The sequence below is a fragment of the Rhinolophus sinicus genome, chromosome X (assembly GCF_036562045.2).
Source record: "Rhinolophus sinicus isolate RSC01 chromosome X, ASM3656204v1, whole genome shotgun sequence".
In the NCBI taxonomy this organism is placed as follows: domain Eukaryota; kingdom Metazoa; phylum Chordata; class Mammalia; order Chiroptera; family Rhinolophidae; genus Rhinolophus; species Rhinolophus sinicus.
Window position 1 is genome coordinate 116,131,709 of NC_133768.1, and position 20,845 is coordinate 116,152,553.

The 20,845-nt window shown below is 42.2% G+C and overlaps 1 protein-coding gene across 6 annotated transcripts in view; it reads left to right on the plus strand.

The window, feature by feature from the left end:
• The window catches only part of TAF1 (TATA-box binding protein associated factor 1), a 78,864-nt gene that overhangs the window by 4,427 nt on the left and 53,592 nt on the right, over positions 1-20,845 (plus strand). For 4 of the 6 annotated variants that reach the window (XM_074324340.1, XM_074324341.1, XM_019747964.2 and 1 more), the window contains exons 4-25: positions 24-143; positions 1,262-1,503; positions 1,894-2,112; positions 2,511-2,729; positions 3,078-3,285; positions 4,501-4,677; positions 5,052-5,179; positions 5,274-5,381; positions 5,507-5,680; positions 6,130-6,303; positions 6,532-6,636; positions 8,254-8,454; positions 8,623-8,764; positions 9,149-9,279; positions 9,968-10,048; positions 13,911-14,060; positions 14,244-14,363; positions 14,640-14,815; positions 15,427-15,605; positions 17,034-17,247; positions 17,706-17,871; positions 18,999-19,210. In XM_074324340.1, the coding sequence (XP_074180441.1) occupies positions 24-143; positions 1,262-1,503; positions 1,894-2,112; positions 2,511-2,729; positions 3,078-3,285; positions 4,501-4,677; positions 5,052-5,179; positions 5,274-5,381; positions 5,507-5,680; positions 6,130-6,303; positions 6,532-6,636; positions 8,254-8,454; positions 8,623-8,764; positions 9,149-9,279; positions 9,968-10,048; positions 13,911-14,060; positions 14,244-14,363; positions 14,640-14,815; positions 15,427-15,605; positions 17,034-17,247; positions 17,706-17,871; positions 18,999-19,210 (3,646 nt within the window). The remainder of the gene's footprint in view (positions 1-23; positions 144-1,261; positions 1,504-1,893; positions 2,113-2,510; positions 2,730-3,077; positions 3,286-4,500; positions 4,678-5,051; positions 5,180-5,273; positions 5,382-5,506; positions 5,681-6,129; positions 6,304-6,531; positions 6,637-8,253; positions 8,455-8,622; positions 8,765-9,148; positions 9,280-9,967; positions 10,049-13,910; positions 14,061-14,243; positions 14,364-14,639; positions 14,816-15,426; positions 15,606-17,033; positions 17,248-17,705; positions 17,872-18,998; positions 19,211-20,845) is intronic. The other 2 variants (XM_019747966.2, XM_074324339.1) reach the window with 2 other exon arrangements.

Genomic DNA, 20,845 nt, shown 5'->3' on the forward strand with positions numbered 1-20,845 from the left:
GATGCCCTGCTTGTTTTTGTCAGATTATGATGATGACGACTATGATGCTGATTGTGAAGACATCGACTGCAAGTTGATGCCTCCTCCACCTCCTCCCTCAGGACCATTAAAGAAGGATAAGGACCAGGATGCTATTACTGGTGGTAAGCAGAGACTGGTTACTTTTGTCTAAGGAGCAGGTTCCGTTCCCCAGCCCAGGCCTTTGGCATCTACACAGGGGGCTTTTAAAATGAAGCTACTGGCAAAGGATACAACTTCTGGAAGTGATTCATACAATTTTCAAATTTCTGTATTAAAGGGAAGTTTTACTTTTAGAACATTTGGCATCAGTATTTTAGCATGTGCTCAAGAAAAAATTGATGTCAGTGATTCTCAAATCTGGCTGCCCCTCAGAACACCACAAGTCTTTGAAAACATACAGATTTCTGCTTCTCAACCCCAGAAGGTCTGATTCAGAAGATCTGAGGTAGACCCCAGGGATTTCAAAGCGTTCCCCAAGGAATTTCTGAAGCAGCTGATCTGCATACTAGTATCTGGAAGCTCCCTGTTTAGATGACACTCTTGAAAAGAAGTGATTCAATAGTGAGGGCGCTCTAGAATGTGTATGGATCCTATCAAGCCAACTACCAGGTTCAGAGATTTCAAAGGCAGGGTGGTCAGTGATCATCTCATCCGTTCCTGTGTCTGCAACAGCAGCCAGCCTGTCCTAGGCTAGAAGATAGGGGGAGAGCAGTGTCTTTGATCCTCCTGTGTTTTGAGGCTTATGTTACCTTCAATTCCTCCTGTTAGAGTCATTTCCTTTTTAGTCTGCAGGCTAAATAGCATCAGTTAACTTTATGTCATAGAGCGTATTCATGCCAATAATTTCATTGTTTTCTTGTGGTCTTAAAAAAATTCTCCAGCTTATGGGTCCGTGAACTGGACATGATAGCCCCGACTGGTATAAAAGGGTTATAGAATTTTGCTATTGGTCACATTCCATTCACTTGACTTACCTACAGAAATCAGTAAAATGCAGTAAGTAATAGTGTCTGTTTTCTCTCATCATAACCCTAGGGTACCCGTTGCAAGGTGAGTTGGGGATGGTGGGAGATACTGAGTTTGAGTGAGTTTTCTGGGTTGTATATTACTGGTAATCTGGGTGCTTGGAACTGTATCCCCTGCCATTGGGCCCTGCATATTGCCTAGAGTGGGTGTTGGCTGAATTTGTGGAAATATGCTCACAGTTACATGCCAAAGGGGTTTCTCTTCCTTGTTGCAGTGTCTGAGGATGGAGAAGGCATCATCTTGCCCTCCATCATTGCCCCTTCCTCTTTGGCCTCAGAGAAAGTGGACTTCAGTAGTTCCTCTGACTCAGAATCTGAGATGGGACCTCAGGAAGCAACACAGGCAGAATCTGAGGATGGAAAGCTGACCCTACCATTGGCTGGGATTATGCAGCACGATGCCACCAAGCTGTTGCCGAGTGTCACAGAACTTTTCCCAGAATTTCGGCCTGGGAAGGTACTTTCTATGGAGAATATCCACATTGCAAAGCACTGACTTCTTCTAAATACTGAGTTCTGTTCAGAAGCTGAATATAGAATGGATAAGATCGAGCTTTCCTTATTCAATGACATTATATCAGGTCTTTTTTTAAAGTTGTATGTACGTTGCAGCACATGTGATTTATACAGTTCTCATTAGAAATTCTTTGTTGTCTTAAAAAAGAACCACTAAATTACTAAGGGACACTTCTTGACTTTTGGGGTAGATGTCATAAATGTGAGTTCAGCGCTCCTTGACCCCTCCTTGTCAGTTGAGTTAGACTCCTCCCTCGAGGGAGTTTCCAGACCCAGTTGCTGCTGTTTTCCTGACACTGAGTCTCTGACGGTAACGTGTTCTGTGTTCTAGGTGTTACGCTTCCTACGTCTTTTTGGACCAGGGAAGAATGTCCCATCCGTTTGGCGGAGTGCTCGGAGAAAGAGGAAAAAAAAGCACCGTGAGCTGCTACAGGAGGAGCAGATCCAGGAGGCGGAGTGCTCAGTAGAATCAGAAGTCAACCAGAAGTCTTTGTGGAACTACGACTACGCACCCCCACCTCCTCCAGAGCAGTGTCTCTCTGATGATGAAGTAGGCAAAACTGCGACCTGGGGTTAAGACCGACGAGGGGAGCAAATGCGTTCTGCCTAGCTTACGTCCAAATTGGAAATCACACCTTAGCAGGACGAGTCCTGTGCTCATTATCACTGAGTAGTCATGAGTTCAACCCCAGTGGTGGCCCTTCCCTGTTGTAAGAGAAAAGTTGGGGGCAGGCAGACGGTAATACACACACTGGTGAATAGGACAGTTTGAATGGTAGGCTCAGTGTGCCATGAGGTACCGCATTATGTATATACGACCTCCAATCCAGGCTTGTTCAGGAATCATCTTTATAGTTCCTCTGAGTTCCCTGCCTGCCTGTCGACTCCCTACAGCCTTAGGACGTGAGGGATCAGAAACTCCTTCTCCCCTTCTTTGTTCTGTTACAGATCACGATGATGGCTCCAGTGGAGTCCAAGTTTGCTCAATCAACTGGAGATACAGATAAAGTGACAGATACCAAACCGAGAGTGGCTGAGTGGCGTTACGGGCCTGCTCGACTGTGGTATGATATGCTAGGTGTTCCTGAAGATGGCAGTGGGTTTGACTATGGCTTCAAACTGAAAAAGATGGAACATGAACCTGTGATAAAATGTAGAATGATGGAGGTGAGCAACACGTCTGTCAGGATGGCGTCGGTGTGCCCGGGCCCTTTCGCTGCTACTTTACTCTTCTCAGTTGGGAAGGTAGTGGGCAGGGTTTCTCTGGTGGGAGACAGGTGGCTCGGCCTTTTGCTGGCTGTGGTGTTCACCCTGGCAATTTGGCCCATTGCTGTAGGACTGCGTTTGTGAACCGAGTGCTGTGCTAGACTAGGAGGAGGAGGAGGCAGATCTTCCTCCATTATCAGGTTCTTCTGTCAAGTCAAGGAGCACATTTGATGTATCTGATGTGGGATTTGGGGTGCAAACTTTAACCGGTGACCCTTCGGGATTGTTGTCCCTTCCCTACACCTACAGGACTATAAGAAAGTCGAGGAAAGCAGCAGCACTGATCTTCTGGCTGATGAAAACTTCCTGATGGTGACACAGCTGCATTGGGAGGATGACATCATCTGGGATGGGGAGGATGTCAAACACAAAGGGACAAAACCTCAGCGTGCCAGCCTGGCAGGCTGGCTGCCTTCCAGCATGACTAGGAATGCCATGGCTTACAATGTTCAGCAAGGTGTGTCCGGCATGCCGTCCCCCACCTAGGGCACCCCGAGTGGGCGTGGCTGGAGTCTTGGCTGCTGCTGTGGGCCAGTGACGTGGTGTGGGTATGAACCCTGATTCTAGTCCATAATGACTTTTTTACAGTTAACAAGCTGGGATGGGACTCTGATTTCCCATTAGGAAAATGGGAAAACCGCTTTGAAGTTAAAGATCTTTCTGAACTATAACAGTGCTTTATCTGTATAGTCCACTTTTGTTTCCACAGTCCCTTTGTCTTTATCATTCTAGAACTTTTGTGTCTCCTTAAATATGAAAAAAAAAAAGGTATGCCAAGTGGAAAACTTTGAAAATGCAATATAGTGTCAAAAACTACTGGTAATCCTATCCAGAGGTTATCACCTATTAACTTTTTGGTGTATTTTGTTTTTGATTTTCTGTCTTCTGTGTGTGTGTATGTAGGGGAGCTCATTTCTGTAGGTATAGTTTTATATACTGTGATTTTCTCTTAATGTAAATGTTGTATGTCATTCACAGTTCTTCATAAATAATGTTTAATGACATGGGAAGCTCATTTTAAATGGAAAAAAGATATTAAGTGGCATATTTAATATCCTGCTTGTATAAATGAAAACACACTATACAAACATAGAAAGCTGGCCAAAAAGAAATATACTACAGGGGTCACAGTGGTTATTTCTGGTTTCTAAGATCACAAACTAGTTTAGTTTTCTTCTTTATACCTTACTCTATTTTCCAGTTTTTTCTCTTAACCTGGATGACTTTTATAATTTGGAGGAAAAACAAAAATGTCGTATTTTTTAACTCTAAGAAATAGTTTTTTTCTTTTCTCCCATTCTGTCCAAACACTTTATTGGTTGCATAGTATTATATGGATGTTCTCGTGATTTACCAATGATTAGTGTATTACCAATATATATTTTACCATCACGGTTAAGCATATTTTACCATGTTACTGATTACCATAATTTATTTAACCCCTAATTAAACAGTTGGTCATCCATATTTTGACTATTGCAAAAAATACTGCCATGAGCATTTTTGTGTGCAACATTTTATTAAAGTGAGAAATACACTATCTGTTAGGTTACTTTTCAGTAACGTGAGTAACTCTAATAATTTGTTCCTTGTCCCTTTGCTAGAATCATGATTGGAAGGAGCGTAAATGTTTTGTCTGTTACCGAGTGTTTCTTCCTTGTGTTTTGACTAGGTTTTGCAGCCACCCTGGATGATGACAAGCCTTGGTACTCCATTTTCCCCATTGATAATGAGGAGCTGGTATATGGACGCTGGGAGGACAATATCATTTGGGATGCTCAGGCGATGCCCCGACTCTTGGAGCCTCCTGTTCTGACCCTTGATCCCAATGATGAGAACCTCATTTTAGGTATGGTACTGGCAGGGGCCAGTGTTCCTCCTCCATAATTGACAGTTAGCTTGCTGCTGATGTCAAGGGGCAGGAAGAAATCGGAAGGATTGGAAAGGTCAAGACTGGAAGCTTCTAGGTAGCAGTCTGAGAGTACATAGTTGTGGTGGTCTGTTTCTACAATTTGTGTTGTTTAGGAAAAACTCACCATGTGGGAATGTTGGAAAGTAGTACCTTTGAGATGTCAGGAGTGTAGTTTGTTGGTTCGAGTGAATCACGGAGTAGAAGTGGTCTGGCATTGGATGACAGATCTGGTTTGAACCTGCAACGGTATCAGCAGGAAAGGTGGCTCTTCAGGGATAGCAACTCCAGAGGGACTTTTGTTTCCTCCTCAGAAATTCCTGATGAGAAGGAAGAGGCCACCTCTAACTCCCCCTCCAAGGAGAGTAAAAAGGAATCATCTCTGAAGAAGAGTCGAATTCTCTTAGGGAAAACAGGGGTCATCAAGGAGGAACCACAACAGGTCTGTGAAGGGAAAGGGGACTTGGTGTTTAGAACAAAGAAAGGTACTGGAGGAGGGGAGTCTGACTAAGGTTTATTTGATGACTTGTCATTAGAACATGTCTCAGCCAGAAGTGAAAGACCCATGGAATCTCTCCAATGATGAATATTACTACCCCAAGCAGCAGGGTCTTCGAGGTACCTTTGGAGGCAATATCATCCAGGTAAAAGGAACCTTTGTTTCCTGTGGTGGATGGGAACCACCACATTGTTCTGATGGACGATGTGGGTAAGTCTTGCCGAGGCTGGAGGTGGTATTTAATTTGAACCCTTGTATTTCCTGTCTTAGCACTCAATTCCTGCTGTGGAATTACGGCAGCCTTTCTTTCCCACTCACATGGGGCCCATCAAACTGCGGCAGTTCCACCGCCCGCCTCTGAAGAAGTACTCCTTTGGGGCACTGTCTCAGCCGGGTCCGCACTCAGTCCAGCCCTTGCTAAAGCACATCAAAAAGAAGGCTAAGGTATGATGGAATCCCAGTTAGGAAAAAAAAATCTATAAAAGACATTAAAGTATAAATTGGGAAATGAACCAGATATTAGATGATACTAGGAATTACTATTTTCTCAGCTGTGGTAGAATGTTGTGGTTATTTAGGAGAATGTCCTTATTCTTAGATGCATGTGACAACACCTAAGGGCAAAGTGTCATGATGAGTGCAACTTTAGAAAATGGTTCAGCAAAATCTAGAGAGATAGTTATAGATAAAACAAATATGGCAAAAATATAAACAGTGAACTCTAGGCTATGGGACGATAAATGTTCATGTGTTTGAAAATTTTTGCAATGAAATTGAAAAACACAAGGCAAGGTTAAACTGTTCTTGGTGTCATTGTCTCAGAGTGAGCAACATCAGTGCGTACAGTTATTGTCCTGTCAGGAGCTGGACTGTATTCTCTTTGTTGTGAGCAGATGAGAGAACAAGAGAGACAAGCTTCAGGTGGTGGAGAGATGTTTTTTATGCGCACACCTCAGGACCTAACTGGCAAAGATGGAGATCTAATTCTAGCAGAATATAGTGAGGAAAATGGACCATTAATGATGCAGGTTGGCATGGCAACCAAGATAAAAAACTACTACAAGCGGGTGAGTCTCTGTTCCGAAAAATCTTTATTCATGTAGCTGTAGTGAGATCTCCAGTGATTATCTGTCACTATGTATTTTGTGTCTTTTATATGAATTTCTTGGGAGAAAGGAGTGGTATCTTTTTTTGTAGTTAGTAATATTAGTAAAATGCCATGCTCATGGAATCGCTAGTGTAGGTTTATTGATTGTATTCTGTGATAGTAACTAGTTCTGCTGTTTTCCTTGTAGAAACCTGGGAAAGACCCTGGAGCCCCAGATTGTAAATATGGGGAAACTGTTTACTGCCATACATCTCCTTTCCTGGGTTCTCTCCATCCTGGCCAATTACTGCAGGTGAGGAATTCTTCCCTAAGGAAATTGACAGATGAGGTGCAAGTCAGCCCAGCAAGAGCCAATTCTAGTTGATTGAGATACTATTCATACATCAGTTATGAGGAAGATCGATATAGTCCCCCAGTTTGTTTTGGTCTTTTTTATTCAAACTGGCTCCTAATTATTCATAAGCTAAATTTAAAATTATTTTTTCCAAGTACACATTGGCAGGAAGTCCAGAAACATGTGGGTGGCATAGGGAAGTCAACCTGGATTGATAATTTACTTCATTTTAATTTGTGTGTGTAAAATTGGTATGTTTGGTTATATCAGTTGTCATTTTGAGTATTGAACCACACCTGAACTGAGCAGTCCCCAGCTATAGTGAAATGGTTTGTTTCCCTCTTTGTTCTGATGGGTGGAGAGAGCCCCTCTGGTAACCTAGCTTTTACATATTTCATTAAGGGCAACTATGGAGGTCCACAGGTGATGTGAGGCAATCTCACTAGCACTTTCCTCCCTTTGGCCTCCACTTTATTTTTCTTAGCAATCTTAACCACTTTCCTGCTTTAATACCATTATTCCTATTATGCATTCTCCGAAAGCATCTGCGAAATCTTTTTTTCCCTTATCCTTTCCATCTATAGTCCTTTCCCACCGTATCTTGAGTATTGTTTTCATACTATTGGCATTCTTGCCCTGTAAGTTTTTTTCTACATTTCACATTTAGAAATTTCTTTTCACATCCCTATGTTGAAGTTCCTTCTTCTTTCCACTTTTCTGATTTTCTGAGAAGTCTTTTCTTAGAATCACAGGCTCCTTATGCAAGTTGATCCCTGTCTGGCTGCTACTTAAGCTGAAATGTCTCTGTCCTGTGTGTTTAATCTGTCTTCTCTAGCATGCTTTCTACTTCATGCGTTGTTTTTTTGGTTTTTTATGAATTTATTTAACAAATGTTTTGATCTCACCTACATTACGTCAGGGTCTATGCTGGTGTGTAGGGTAGCTAGTGTAGTAGTTGTTAATTTTTAAAGTGATTTTCTTGTGTAATCTTCATAGCAATCCTGTGAGGTGTAGGCATTTTAAGTATGTTGATGAGGAAAATTAAGCTCAGAGATGCTATCTGATGTCATACGATGAATAACAGAGCTGCCAGTGTCAATTTGTGTCCAAATCCTTTAGCTTCCCCACTGCTGACTCTTAAAGATAGTCAGTAGGTAAAGAACTATCTGGGGCGGCCGGATGTCTCAGTTGGTTAGAGCAGGAGCTCTGAACAAGGTTGCCGGTTCAATTCCCGCATGGGATGGTGGGCTGCGCCCCCTGCAGCTAAAGATTGAAAACAGCCACTGGACTTGGAGTTGAGCTGCGCCCTCCACAACTAGACTGAAGGACAATGACTTAGAGCTGATGGGCCCTGGAAAGACACACTGTTCCTCAATATTCCCCAATAAAACTTATATTAAAAAAGGATCTAATCCCATTTGCTATTCCATATTGAAATTTGTTTATATTGCTGGGTAGATGTTAGATGGCTTAATGGGCATGAAGAGCACATAAGCTCAATTTTCCTTTGTCGTTAGTCAACTGATTTTCCTAGGGCTTCTCTGTATATAACGTCTGTGTTTTCACTTTTGCTAGGCATTTGAAAACAATCTTTTTCGTGCCCCAATTTACCTTCATAAGATGCCAGAAACTGATTTCCTCATCATTCGGACAAGACAAGGTTACTATATTCGGGAATTAGTGGATATCTTTGTGGTTGGCCAGCAGTGCCCCTTGTTCGAAGTTCCTGGGCCCAACTCCAAAAGGGCCAATACACATATTCGAGACTTTCTCCAGGTAAGAATGAGAGGATAGGGAGGGAATCAGGAAGCAACTGAAAGGCTATGTGTATTTGGTGGTAAATCAGGAAAGAGCAAAACATATAAGGGCTTAGCAGGGGAAGGCGCCCTGGTGAGGGCTTGCATCCTTTACTTGCCACATGAAAGCACTTGGTTTGTCCGGCAGGTTTTTATTTACCGCCTCTTCTGGAAGAGTGCAGATCGGCCTCGGCGGATCCGAATGGAAGATATAAAAAAGGCCTTTCCTTCCCATTCAGAAAGCAGCATCCGGAAGAGACTAAAGCTCTGCGCTGACTTCAAACGCACAGGTCAGCAGCACTTGGCGGCTGATTACTCGTCCTCTCTGCCTCTTTCTAAGGAAGGAATTGGGGCTTTCAGTGAAAGGATAAGAATGCAGCTAATAAACTAGAAATAGCAATTGACAGTCATCAAAAGGAGGAGGTAGCAGATCATCTCCTGTTGGGAGCTCGGATTGCTTTTTGATTTTGCCTGCCAGGAAATTCAGCATGATTGCTGGATGTCTTATGTGGGACGCGGGAAACCTAGCGGCTGGGCTTTTCTTGGCCAGGCAAGCTAACTGTGGCTAGGCCTGGTACCTTCTAGGACATTGCCTGGTTCAGCCTTGGTTTGCTGTCCTTGTTGCTGTCAATAAAGGGCCTTTGGAATTCAGAGCGGGTCATTCTCTTTTCTAGGGATGGACTCCAATTGGTGGGTGCTGAAGTCTGATTTTCGTTTACCAACTGAAGAGGAGATCAGAGCCATGGTGTCTCCGGAGCAGTGCTGTGCGTACTACAGCATGATAGCTGCGGAGCAGCGACTGAAGGTGAGCACCTGTCTCCTAGGCATTGCCTGTACCTCTTGAGTTTTTCCAGAGAGACCAGATGAACACTGTTCTCACTGGTTGAGAAATGATGGTTACTAGATTAGTACCAGTGATTTGCAAACTCTACTCTGTGTGCACCAGTTCTGGGGGAACTACAGTGTAACTAAATACCAGTGGAAAGCTTCATGAGGGTCTTGGGGCATATTGTTTTGCCTTGAACATGGTTGCTCATCCATTTGGGTGGCAACTTTAATCTTTGCTTTATAAGACAGGTATGGAAGCAGGGAAAGTACTTCTCAGTGGTTCTCCACAGCTTGCCAGGTGGGCAAAGATGATGGCGGTGCTGCACATGTGGTTTAGAGAAGCACAGCTCCTTCTCAGGATACAATAGTCAAGGTCTGGTTATGGTGGGATAGTGCACCTCCGCCCCACTGGGTTCACGAACATCTCTATTGAGCTTCCTAGGGGACTTAACCGCCCATGTATCAGCTGGTAAAGTCCTTGAAATGTGGCGATGCATCTTCTGATACCTAAGGAAGTAGAATGGTGAGAGATACACCGAGGACTTTACAGAACCCATTCTGTATGCAACTGTGCTTTGATATTCTCTGCTTGCTGTTCAGTTAAACTTGTGCTTTGTGTTTTCCAATTCATTGCTTGACAAATGGATGGATTTGTCCTCTTCCAGGATGCTGGCTATGGCGAGAAGTCCTTTTTTGCCCCAGAAGAAGAAAATGAGGAAGATTTCCAGATGAAGATTGATGATGAGGTAAGGTTTTTTTCCAGTAACTTTTATTAATGCATCCCATTTTTCCTTTCAAAAACAGCTTATGTCAAGAGGTGACTGACATAGAATAAACAGCACATATTTAAAAGTGTATCATTTGGTATGTTTCATGTATGTTTATACCTGTAAAATTCTCATGATAAGATAAGGAGTGTATCTGTCACTCCCAAGAGTTTCTTAGTGCCCCTTTGAAATCCCTTTCTTCTCTCCACCATCCCTGTTCTTTGACAACCACTGGTCTGATTTCTGTCACTGTAGATGAGCCTGCATTCTATAGAATTTTATATAAATGGAATCATATGGTATATACTAGTTTCTTTTTTTCAATTGTGGCAAAATATGCATAATATAAAATTTACCATCTTAATCTTTAAGTATACAGTTCAGTAGTGTTGAGTTCATTCACATTGTTGTACAACCAATCTCCAAAACGCATCACCTTGTAAAACTGAAGCTTCATTAGCCATTAAACGATAATCACTAGTCCTCCTTTGCCCAGCCCCTGGCAGCCGCCCTTCTATTTTCTGTCTCAATGAATTTTACTATTCTAGGTACCTCACCTAATTGGAATCAGACAGTATTTGTTTTTATGTGACTGGTTTATTTCCTGTAGCATAATATTCTCAAGACTCATCCATGTTGTAACACGTCAGAATTTCCTTTTTCAGGCTGAATAATATTCTATTGTATGGCTAGACCACATTTTGCTTATTTATTCATCCGTTGCTGGCCATCTGGGTTGCTCCCACCTTTTAGCTACTGTGAATAGTGCTGCTGTGAACACAAGTGTGCAAATACCTGTTCAAGACCCTGCTTTCAATTCTTTTATATAACTACCCAAAAGTGGGATTACTGGATCATATGGTAGTTCTAATTTTAGGTGTTTGAGGGACATTCATACTGCTTTCCAAAGCAGCTGCACCATTTTACCCTCCTGTTCATGGTATATGAGAGTTTCAGTGATTCCACACTCTTGCAAACCCTTGTTATTTATTGGTTTTTTGATAGTAGCCATCCTAATGGGTGTGAGGCGATATCTCACTGGGGTTTTGATTTGCATTTCCCTGCTGATCAGTGACGTTGAGCATCGTTTCATGAGCTTGTTGGCCATTTGCATGTTGCCCATTTTTGAATCGGGTTATTTGTTTTTCGTTGTTGAGTTGCAGGAGTTTTTTTAATATATTCTGGATATTAACCTCTTATTAGATGTCTGATTTAGAAATATTTTCTCCCATTCCATAGGTTGCCTTTTCACTCAGTTGTGTCCTTTGAGGCAGAGACGTTTTTGATTTTGATATACTCCAATTTATCTAATTTTACTTTTGTTGCTTGTGCTTCTGGTTCTGTATCCAAGTAATCATTGCCAAATCCAGTGTCACGAAGCTTTCCCCTTATGTTTTCTTTTAAGAGTCTTATATTTTTAGTTCTTATGTTAACTTTTATATATGGTGTATGGCGAAGGTTCAACTTCGTTCTTTTAGGATATTCTGTTTCCCCAGTACCATCTGTTGAAAGTATGCATTCTTTCTTGTATTTTCTCTTTAAGTCTAGAATTATGTTGAGACTCATCCAGGTTGTGTATGTTAATAGTTTGTTACTTTTTGTTGCTGCATAGTGTCTCACAGTATGGATGTACCACAGTTTGTCTAACTAATAACCCATGGAAGGACATTTTGTTTGTTCTCGGTTAGGGGCTATTATGAATAAAGCTGTTGTGAATATTCTTGTGTAAATCTTTTTATGGACATCTGTTTTCTTTTTCTTGTGTAAATCCCTAAAAGTGGAATTGCTGTGTGCTGTGTCGTATTCTAATTCTGTGTTTAACTTTTGGAGGAACTGCCAGAGTGTTTTCTGCAGTGGCTGCACCACTTTCATTCCCACTAGAAGTAGATGAGGGTTGCAGTTGCTCCACGTCCTTGTCAATGCTTGTTATTTTCCAGTTTTTTTATGGCCCTCGTGGGTGTGAAGTGGTCTCACTGTGGTTTTCATTTGCATTTCCCTAATAGCTAAGGATGTTTAGCTTCTTTTCATGTGCTTATTGGTCATCCAGATACCTTCTTTGGTCAAGTGTTTGTTCATCCCTTTCATCCATTTTTATTTTTAATTAGTTGCTGTTTTCTTATTATTGAGTTTTGAGAGTTCTGTATGTATTCTAGGTCTGAGTCCTTTATCAGGTAAGTGATTTGCAAAGATTTTTCTCCCAGTCAGTGGCTTGTCTTTTAATTTTCTTAACAATGTCTTTTGAAGAGCAAAAGTCCAACTTATCAATCTTCTCTGCTGCTTGTGATTTTAGTGTTGTAGCTAAGAAATTTTTATCTAACTCAAGGTCACAAAGATTTTCTCTTAATGTTTTCTTCTAAAAGGTTTATTGTTTTAGATCTTATGTTTAGATCTATTTTGAGTTAATTTTTTATAGAGTGCACGCTATAGATTAAGGTTCATTTTTTTTTTTTTTTTTTTTTGGCATATGAACGAATGTCCAGTTAGTCTAGCACCATTTGTTAAAAAGTTGAATGATCTTTTAAAACAAAAAGTTGATCATATCAGTCTCTTGTTGAAAGACATCCTTTGGGTCCTTATTTCTTTCAGAAAGAGGTACTTAACATGATTTACAAGGATCTATATGATTTGGGTCTTGTATATAACTCTAACTTCTCATCTCCTTTCATTGCCCATCTTGTACTCTAAGCTCCAAACACTAAAGTTCATTCAGTTCCTTAAATTTCTTTCTGTTGCCTTCCAGGATTTTGTAACTGCTATTCCCTCTGCCTAGAATATTTTCTCTCTATTTTTTTCTGACCTTCATCTGCAAGTTATATTCTCTTGGAAGCTTTCCCTGACTCTTGCCCTCACTTCTGCCCTTCATTCAGATAGGACCACCATCCTTCTCTTCTTTATGGACATGTAGCACTTCTTACTTTCCTACCATGGCAATGATCATGCAGTATTGAGTTTGGTTGGTTGGTTGTCTCTTCCTCATAACATGAGGTCCGTGAGAAAGTAGTGCTGATCTGTGGTAGATACTCAATGAATGAATGAGTGAGTGAGTGGAGTGAGTGAATGATTGTAAATGCGTTCAGGCAGAGCAAGTAAAGAAGCATCGTTGTACTATTCTTTTGAGGTTGGAGTGAAAAATGAGTGAATGTCTAAGAATTCTAGAAATTAAGTGTTCTGTTGAATGACCTTCAAGACTGAATCTTGAATAGAGAATTGGCCACTTTCTAGCTCATCGTGAATACTCTTGACTGATCCATGTGGACAAGCACATTCCCCTTGTCTTAATTCCCGGATTGTTTTGTGGGGTCAGTGAACACTGTTTAGGGTCCCTGGAGAAGACAGGCCCTTTGGACCAAACGAGTGGCGGAGGTAAATGGTCTTTGGTTCAGTGCTGTTGGGATTGGGGCCAGTGCTTTGTAAAGCATGTTTCCTGTCTACTTATGAGACTATATAAGGCATTCTAAAGAACCCATTTGAGCAATTGGACAATCAGATGCCGTCATCAGTGTAACTCACCTCTTTGAGCATCATGAGGATGGGGGCCACACTGCCTTTGACCACTCTCAGTTAAGCCCAAGGGATGGGGCGGGCTGAAGGGTGCCACTATGCACATATTTCTTCTTACACTGTCTGAGATCTTGACCTCTATTTAACGACGTGATTTAAGTAACACAGGAAAGAAGAATAGCAAGCTGAGTACTGGGCAACTCTATGTAACTGTTGATCATTGTAGACAGTTTAAGAAAGCATCAAATTGTACAGTATTGTAATTATTCCAACCTTCTGAGTATGGCTAGACATACAGCAAAGTTTCCCACAGCCCTTAGGATCTTTCTCTGTACCTCAGGTCCGCACTGCTCCTTGGAACACTACAAGGGCCTTCATTGCTGCCATGAAGGGCAAGTGTCTCTTGGAGGTGACTGGGGTGGCAGATCCCACTGGGTGTGGTGAAGGATTCTCTTATGTGAAGATTCCAAACAAACCAACACAGCAGAAGGTAAGACTGTCTGAATTTCTAGAAGGTGAAAATCAGTTCTAGAGGAAATGGAGGTTACGGAGTGGAGATGAATGGGGCGGAGGGTCTGGAAAGCAGTGACGTTGACAGGAAGAACTTAGATGCATACTCTAAGGAGTTGAACTTCATGGGATTCTCACCTGTTTTCTTTTGTTTCTGAGGTAGGATGATAAGGAGCCTCAGCCAGTGAAGAAGACAGTGACAGGAACAGATGCCGACCTCCGTCGCCTGTCTCTGAAAAACGCCAAGCAACTTCTCCGTAAATTTGGCGTGCCTGAGGAAGAGGTCGGTGTGGAAGAGGAAAACTTAGGGGCTCCTAAGGACTTTGTCTAAAGAGGGAAAAGCGGGGCGGCAGATGGAAGGAACTCGGAAGAATTTTGTGGTGTAGGTTTTACTAGACTGGACCTTGGGTACTTTTGCCGCAGTTAACTTTCCTAAAGCTTTCTGTGTAACCTGCTTTGGGTGATTTTTATTCTTGTCTACCTCTGTAACCGTGTACCTTGGTTTGTTCTTTGAGTTCCTTGAATGGTTTGTGTGTATGGGTGTTTGTCTCTCTTGTAGATTAAAAAGTTGTCGCGCTGGGAAGTGATCGATGTGGTCCGTACAATGTCAACAGAACAAGCCCGCTCCGGGGAAGGGCCCATGAGTAAATTTGCCCGTGGATCCAGGTTTTCTGTAGCTGAGCATCAAGAGCGTTACAAAGAGGAATGTCAGCGCATCTTTGATCTACAGAACAAGTATGTTTTGGTGCTACAGGAAATCCAAGCTGGAAAAGCAGGGGTGGGGGGAGTGCCAGACACTATTATAATGACTAGGAGGTCACCTAATAATGAGTAGGTGGTCAGGTATCTGAGATTCCAGGGTGGTATCTGTTCATAAGACTGCTAGACTACCTTCAAAGCAACTTGACAAAGGTTTTGAATGTCACGAGGTGCTAGGTTTGAGCTTTGGTTCTGTGACAACTTTTGTAGTCTCTTTGGGCCTGGCAGCCCAAAGAGAGTGGAGGTAGGAGATGGGTAGTGTTTTTTCTGAAGGCTTGCTGGTGAGAGGGTAGTAATGCCCTATTAAAAATGAGGAGTGTGCTGATTTGTTTCTCAGGCTTTCTCGAGGAACCCTGAATATGAAATGCTCTACTAATTACATATTTCAAACTTGCCTTGTTGACTAAATATCTAGGAGCACTTTTTACAGCTTTTCTGTTGAGGGCCGCATGTCTTAGTGGATTTTGAGTATTCCTTTTTAAGGTTGATTTCCCAATTTCCTACTCTTGCCTAAAACCATATTTCTTCAGCTCTTTCTGCACTTTAATATTTTCCCTCATCTTAATCTAACATTGCTTTATTTTTAGGGTTTTGTCATCAACTGAAGTCTTATCCACTGACACAGATAGCAGCTCAGCTGAAGACAGTGACTTTGAAGAAATGGGCAAGAATATCGAGAACATGTTGCAGAATAAGAAAACCAGCTCTCAGCTGTCACGCGAACGGGAGGAGCAGGAGCGGAAGGAACTACAGCGGATGCTACTGGGTGAGGGCAGTGGCTTCACAGACAGCCAGAGAAAAAAGAGGACCAAAAAAGTATAAATAACTTCAGACTAATAACTGAGGCAAAGCTGGAGGCAGACAAGTAGGGGATGAGTGTAGAAAAGCCTGGAGATGAGGTAGCGATGAGATTACTGAAAACTGGGCTCTGGGTTTGTCTGTGAGCACAAATTGAAGAGATGCTGCCAATCTCCTGCTGCCTCTGTCTGTGTCAGGCCTGGACAAACCCGGGCTTATCAGTGCTGTATGTCAAGTGAACTTTCTGAGCATTCATCCGAGAGGGCAGCATTTTTAATACAGAATCTGTGGGTGAATTTGAGGGGTTGTGGTTGTTCTCCAACTTTCTGAAATCACATGTAAAATTCTGTGCAAATATTCCTTTTCTGAGGAGAAGATCCATGCTTTCAGAAGATTCTTCGAGGAGTCTTAGACCCTCAAAAGAGTTTCAAATAACCAACCAGAAATTGTAGAAGTTGAGGGTGGGGGTGATAAAGACCTGTACTAGTTTGGGATGTGGATATTGGGAAAGAAAAGAGAAAAACCCAGGCGGGCTTAATATTTATTTTACTCTGGGCTTGCTAAAAACATGGGGGTACCATTGATTAAAGTAGAAATTTCAAACAAAGAAGCGGGTTTAAGAAGGGAAGGTGTAATGTGTGGGGTTTGAGGTCCCCATGAGCCTTCCCAGAATGGGTGTCAAACAGGCCATGGAAAACTTAGATGTTGACACTGAGAGAGAAGATAAAGGCTGAAGACGAAGGTTTAAATGACTATTCTCACTCCTAATAGTCTTCGCTTTGTTTCCTTCTCTCTGAAACACTTTGTATAGTTTTTTTGTCCTGACTACTGTGTGGTCCTGGACCAGCAGTATTTACACCACATGGGCATTTGTTATAATAGACATGCAGGGTCTCACCCTCACCCCACACCTACCGAAGGAGAAGCTGTAGTTTCATGAGATCCTCAGGTGATGGCTATTTATTCAAATTAAAGTTTGAGACGCATACTCTAGGCCTTAGGACTCTGGACTTGTTTCTGTGGTGCCATTTTCCCCTTGGCTGCTTGGGTGCTTTTCTTTAATGTGCTCACCACTGCTCCCCGCTTGGATTTTCCTCTTGCACTGTTGCTCAGAGGAGTCCGTACAGCTTCTGCTCTTCTGTCCCTTGTAGCAAATACGCAGTTTTCTGAGATCCTTTCAGAACTTTTTGGACTTCTAAGAATAGGAACGTTGGCAGTGGTAAAATGAAAGCAGGAAAGGACAACTCGCTATATTTGGGGGGCTGGGGGAACTTTAATGCTTTCTGTAGAACCATAGTTTTGTGGCATGTTGAGCTTCGAGGTCTTCACTCAACCCCAAGAAAATGGCCATTGGGGTGGTAGGGCGAATGTGTGGAAATTTTTTTCTGCCTTGCAGCAGCAGGCTCAGCAGCATCAGGAAACAATCACAGAGATGATGACACAGCTTCTGTAACTAGCCTTAACTCCTCTGCCACTGGCCGTTGTCTCAAGATTTATCGCACATTTCGAGATGAAGAGGGGAAAGAGTATGTTCGCTGTGAGACGGTCCGAAAGCCAGCTGTCATAGACGCCTATGTGCGCATACGGACCACAAAAGATGAGGAGTTCATGTGAGTTTGGCTCCCCCCATCCGTGATAAGGATAAGAATGGTGGGGAGTGGGGTGAGGGTGGCTACTTGAGTTACAGTGACAGGATTCCGCACAGGTGTCCCTGGAAGTCTGTTAATTGGGAACGATCGTGCCTTTTAGATCTTTGGGTTAGAACAGCACCAAATTACAAGGAGAATTCCAAATCTGATGCCAAACAAAGGCGGATTTTCAGTTCCATCTGAGTCCTCTGCATTTTGGCTGTTTGGTTGACAAAACTCTTCGGGATCACTGTCATTCTGAGAGAGGCGCCACTCTGCAAATGGAAGGCTCACGAGTGGGGGAAATGGGAGTGGCCGGTAGCATTTCATTTCAGTATGGGTGGATTACTTGAATTGAGAGATGTTTAGCTCTTTGGACAGTGCTCTTGGTTTAGGTTTGCTTATGGTCCTGTGATATGTTTTTTCCCCTTGTTATCCAGTCGAAAATTTGCCCTTTTTGATGAACAGCATCGAGAAGAGATGCGAAAAGAACGGCGGAGGATTCAAGAGCAACTGAGGCGGCTTAAGCGGAACCAGGAAAAGGAGAAGCTTAAGGGTCCTCCTGAGAAAAAGCCAAAAAAAATGAAGGAGCGCCCTGACCTAAAAGTAAGTGTAGTGTGGCGTGATGGTAACTACCAACGCGAAGGTCCTCTTATCTTGTGGCATCCCCCCCTTACTTGAAGTGAGCACATTATCATGGAAAGCTAGTTCGAATTGATGGGACAGCTTGGGTGTCTTCAGCACTAGAGTGACTGGTACCAACAGCCCCAGACCTAACCTGAGGCCGCTGGGTGTCATTTCATACTTCATCCATTGGAAGTATTTTCTAGGAGTTGAGGTAGGGTTAGTGGATTTTTTTCCCATGTATGTTTGTGTACCTTGTACATATGTGTACATGCATATATACACATAAATGTCTTGTTTTAAAATTGTATTAAAAGAAGCAGCAGAAGCAAACATGAAATACAGGTTACTTTGCATAACTCAGGTAGGATTTCAGAGGTTACTGTGCAGCGTAGCTATAACGTGCGCCATAAAAGGAAGTACCTGTGATACAGTGGGAAGAGCCATGGACTTGCAGACAGAAGACTGGGATTCAGGGCTGGTTTGCCGTTTAATAGCTCTGTGACCTTAACTTCTCCAAACCTGTTTTATATAAAAGCATACCTGTCTCTGTGTTGTATAGTGCATAGGGAGCATTTTGTAAATTATATCCCAGCAGATACAAACTGTTGTTGACATGTACTGCGGTCATTACAGTATTTTAATGTCCCTTCTTGTATATGACCTTACCTTATATGTAAATATGTACAGTACTGACCCCATTTTGCAGGTGGAACTGGGGTCAGTTGTAAACTGAGATGGAGACTTGGTATTGAGCCTTTTCCTTGGGGCTGGGAATATGGCCGTGTTGCCGAATGCAACCATGGGCTTCAACATCCTTTCTCCTGCATATTTAATATTTTCATAGTTTGTTACTAAAACTGGGCATGGAAATCCTCTCCCTTTTCTTTCTTACTTGATTTTTTAAAAAAACATTCAGTGTCTGGATTTTCTTGAATGTGTCATTTTCACTTTTGTCCAGTGGCTTCTGGTTGAAAGGTGTATAACAGTTCTTTGAGAACAAAAGTTCTGAGCCTGCCTTTGTTTCTCTCCTGCCTTGTATGTATTTCTTCACACTACCATCGTGCAGCCTGCTTACTGATGACATATTGATACTTTTCCTTTTGCAGCTCAAATGTGGGGCTTGTGGTGCCATTGGACACATGAGGACAAACAAATTCTGCCCCCTGTATTATCAGACAAATGCCCCACCTTCCAATCCTGTTGCCATGACAGAGGAACAGGAGGAGGAGTTGGAAAAGACAGTCATTCATAATGATAATGAAGAACTTATCAAGGTTGAAGGGACCAAGATTGTGTTGGGCAAACAGCTCATTGAGAGGTAAGGGGTAGCAGGCAGGAAGTGCCGTGGGAGAGCTCTGTTGGCGGTTGGTGATACTGATGGCTGGCACAGTTGGATGTGATGTGTTCTCTGCCGTGGAACTGAGGGTAGAGGAACTTGGATGGATTGTCCTCGGTAATTGTTGCCAATAATGAAAATTACAGGCTTGCCCTTGGGCATGCTACTTGGCTTTTCTAAAGAAGTTTCCTTATTTGCCACATAAAACTGCCCTTACCAGGGTGGTTCTGAAGGTAAAACTGAGAGACTATATAAATCACAGTACCTGGTGTATAGTAGACGCTCTTCCTATTCTATGTCAGGCACCTGTAAGATTTGGAATGTCCCTAATCTTAGAATGTTCTAGTAATGGACCATCCAGAAAGAGTAGGAGACATAAACTATGCCTCTGCCTACCTGTCTCTTGCCCTCACAGAATTTAATAGGTGATCAAATGGAGAGGTTTTTAAATTAAACAAAAATTTCCCCTAACTTTTTAGTTGGAAAATTGCAAACCTACAGAAAAGTTGAAAAAATAATACAGTATACTATTTCTCTCAATTTATCAGCTGTTAACATTTGTCACATTTGTTTCATCCTTATATATCTAAAACTTTTCTTTTGCTGAACTGTTTGGAGGTAAGTTGCAGGCATCATGACATTTCACTTATAAATCCTTTAGCACAAGGACATAGAAACACGGTACTGTTATTACACCTAAGAAAAGAAGCATTAACTCAGTAGTATCCAATATTCAGTCCTTATTCAGGTATCCTTAGTTGTCTCAGTGTCCTTCGTTGCCTCTCCCCAAATTTAGGCTCTAATCCCAGTTCAAACAGTAAGTGTTTTTGAGTCTCTCTCCAGCTAGACTGTCCTCCCGCCTTTTTTGTTTTCCATGACATTGAATTTTTTGAAGAGTCCGGGCCAATTGTCTCATAAAACATCCCACGTTCTGAATTTGTCTGGTGGTTTTCTCATTGATTGTATTCAGATTAAATGTCTTTGACAGGATTACTACATAGGTGATACTGTGTACTTAATACACCACATCAGCAAGCACATAATGTCAGGTTTTCTTACTATTTTAATCATCTTGTTAAAGCGATGATCCCCAGATGCCTCTTTAATAAGGGTATGTTTTTCCCTTTGGAATTAATGTGTGGGTGAATATCTGTTCCCTCACAGTCATTCATTCTCTCAATAGTTTTAGCATCCCTTGATGATCATTGCCTAACTCAGTTATACACTGGGGGTTACGAACAATGTTTTCCCCCTAATTCTAGCGTTCTTTCTATGTTAACTGGCATTCTGTAAAGAAGAGCTTCCTTCCCTTTTTGAGTACTAGTATGGATTCTGCAATCTTTCCTCTATAAACTTAGTGTAATTCATTAACTTCATTATTAATCTTGATGCCCATATTGTCCCAGATTTGACCACTTCAGGCCAGATCTTGTATCCTTTTGCAGTGACTCTATAAATCCTTGAGAACCTCTTTGTTTTCTAGTCAAGATATTCTGGGCTCTTCGTAAAATTTCCCTGTCCCAGACCTAGAATCAGCCATTTCTCCAAAGGAGCCCTGGTTCCATTTACTGGGGCGTGGTAATTAGAAACCAAGATCTAGACGTTAGGCATGCTCGT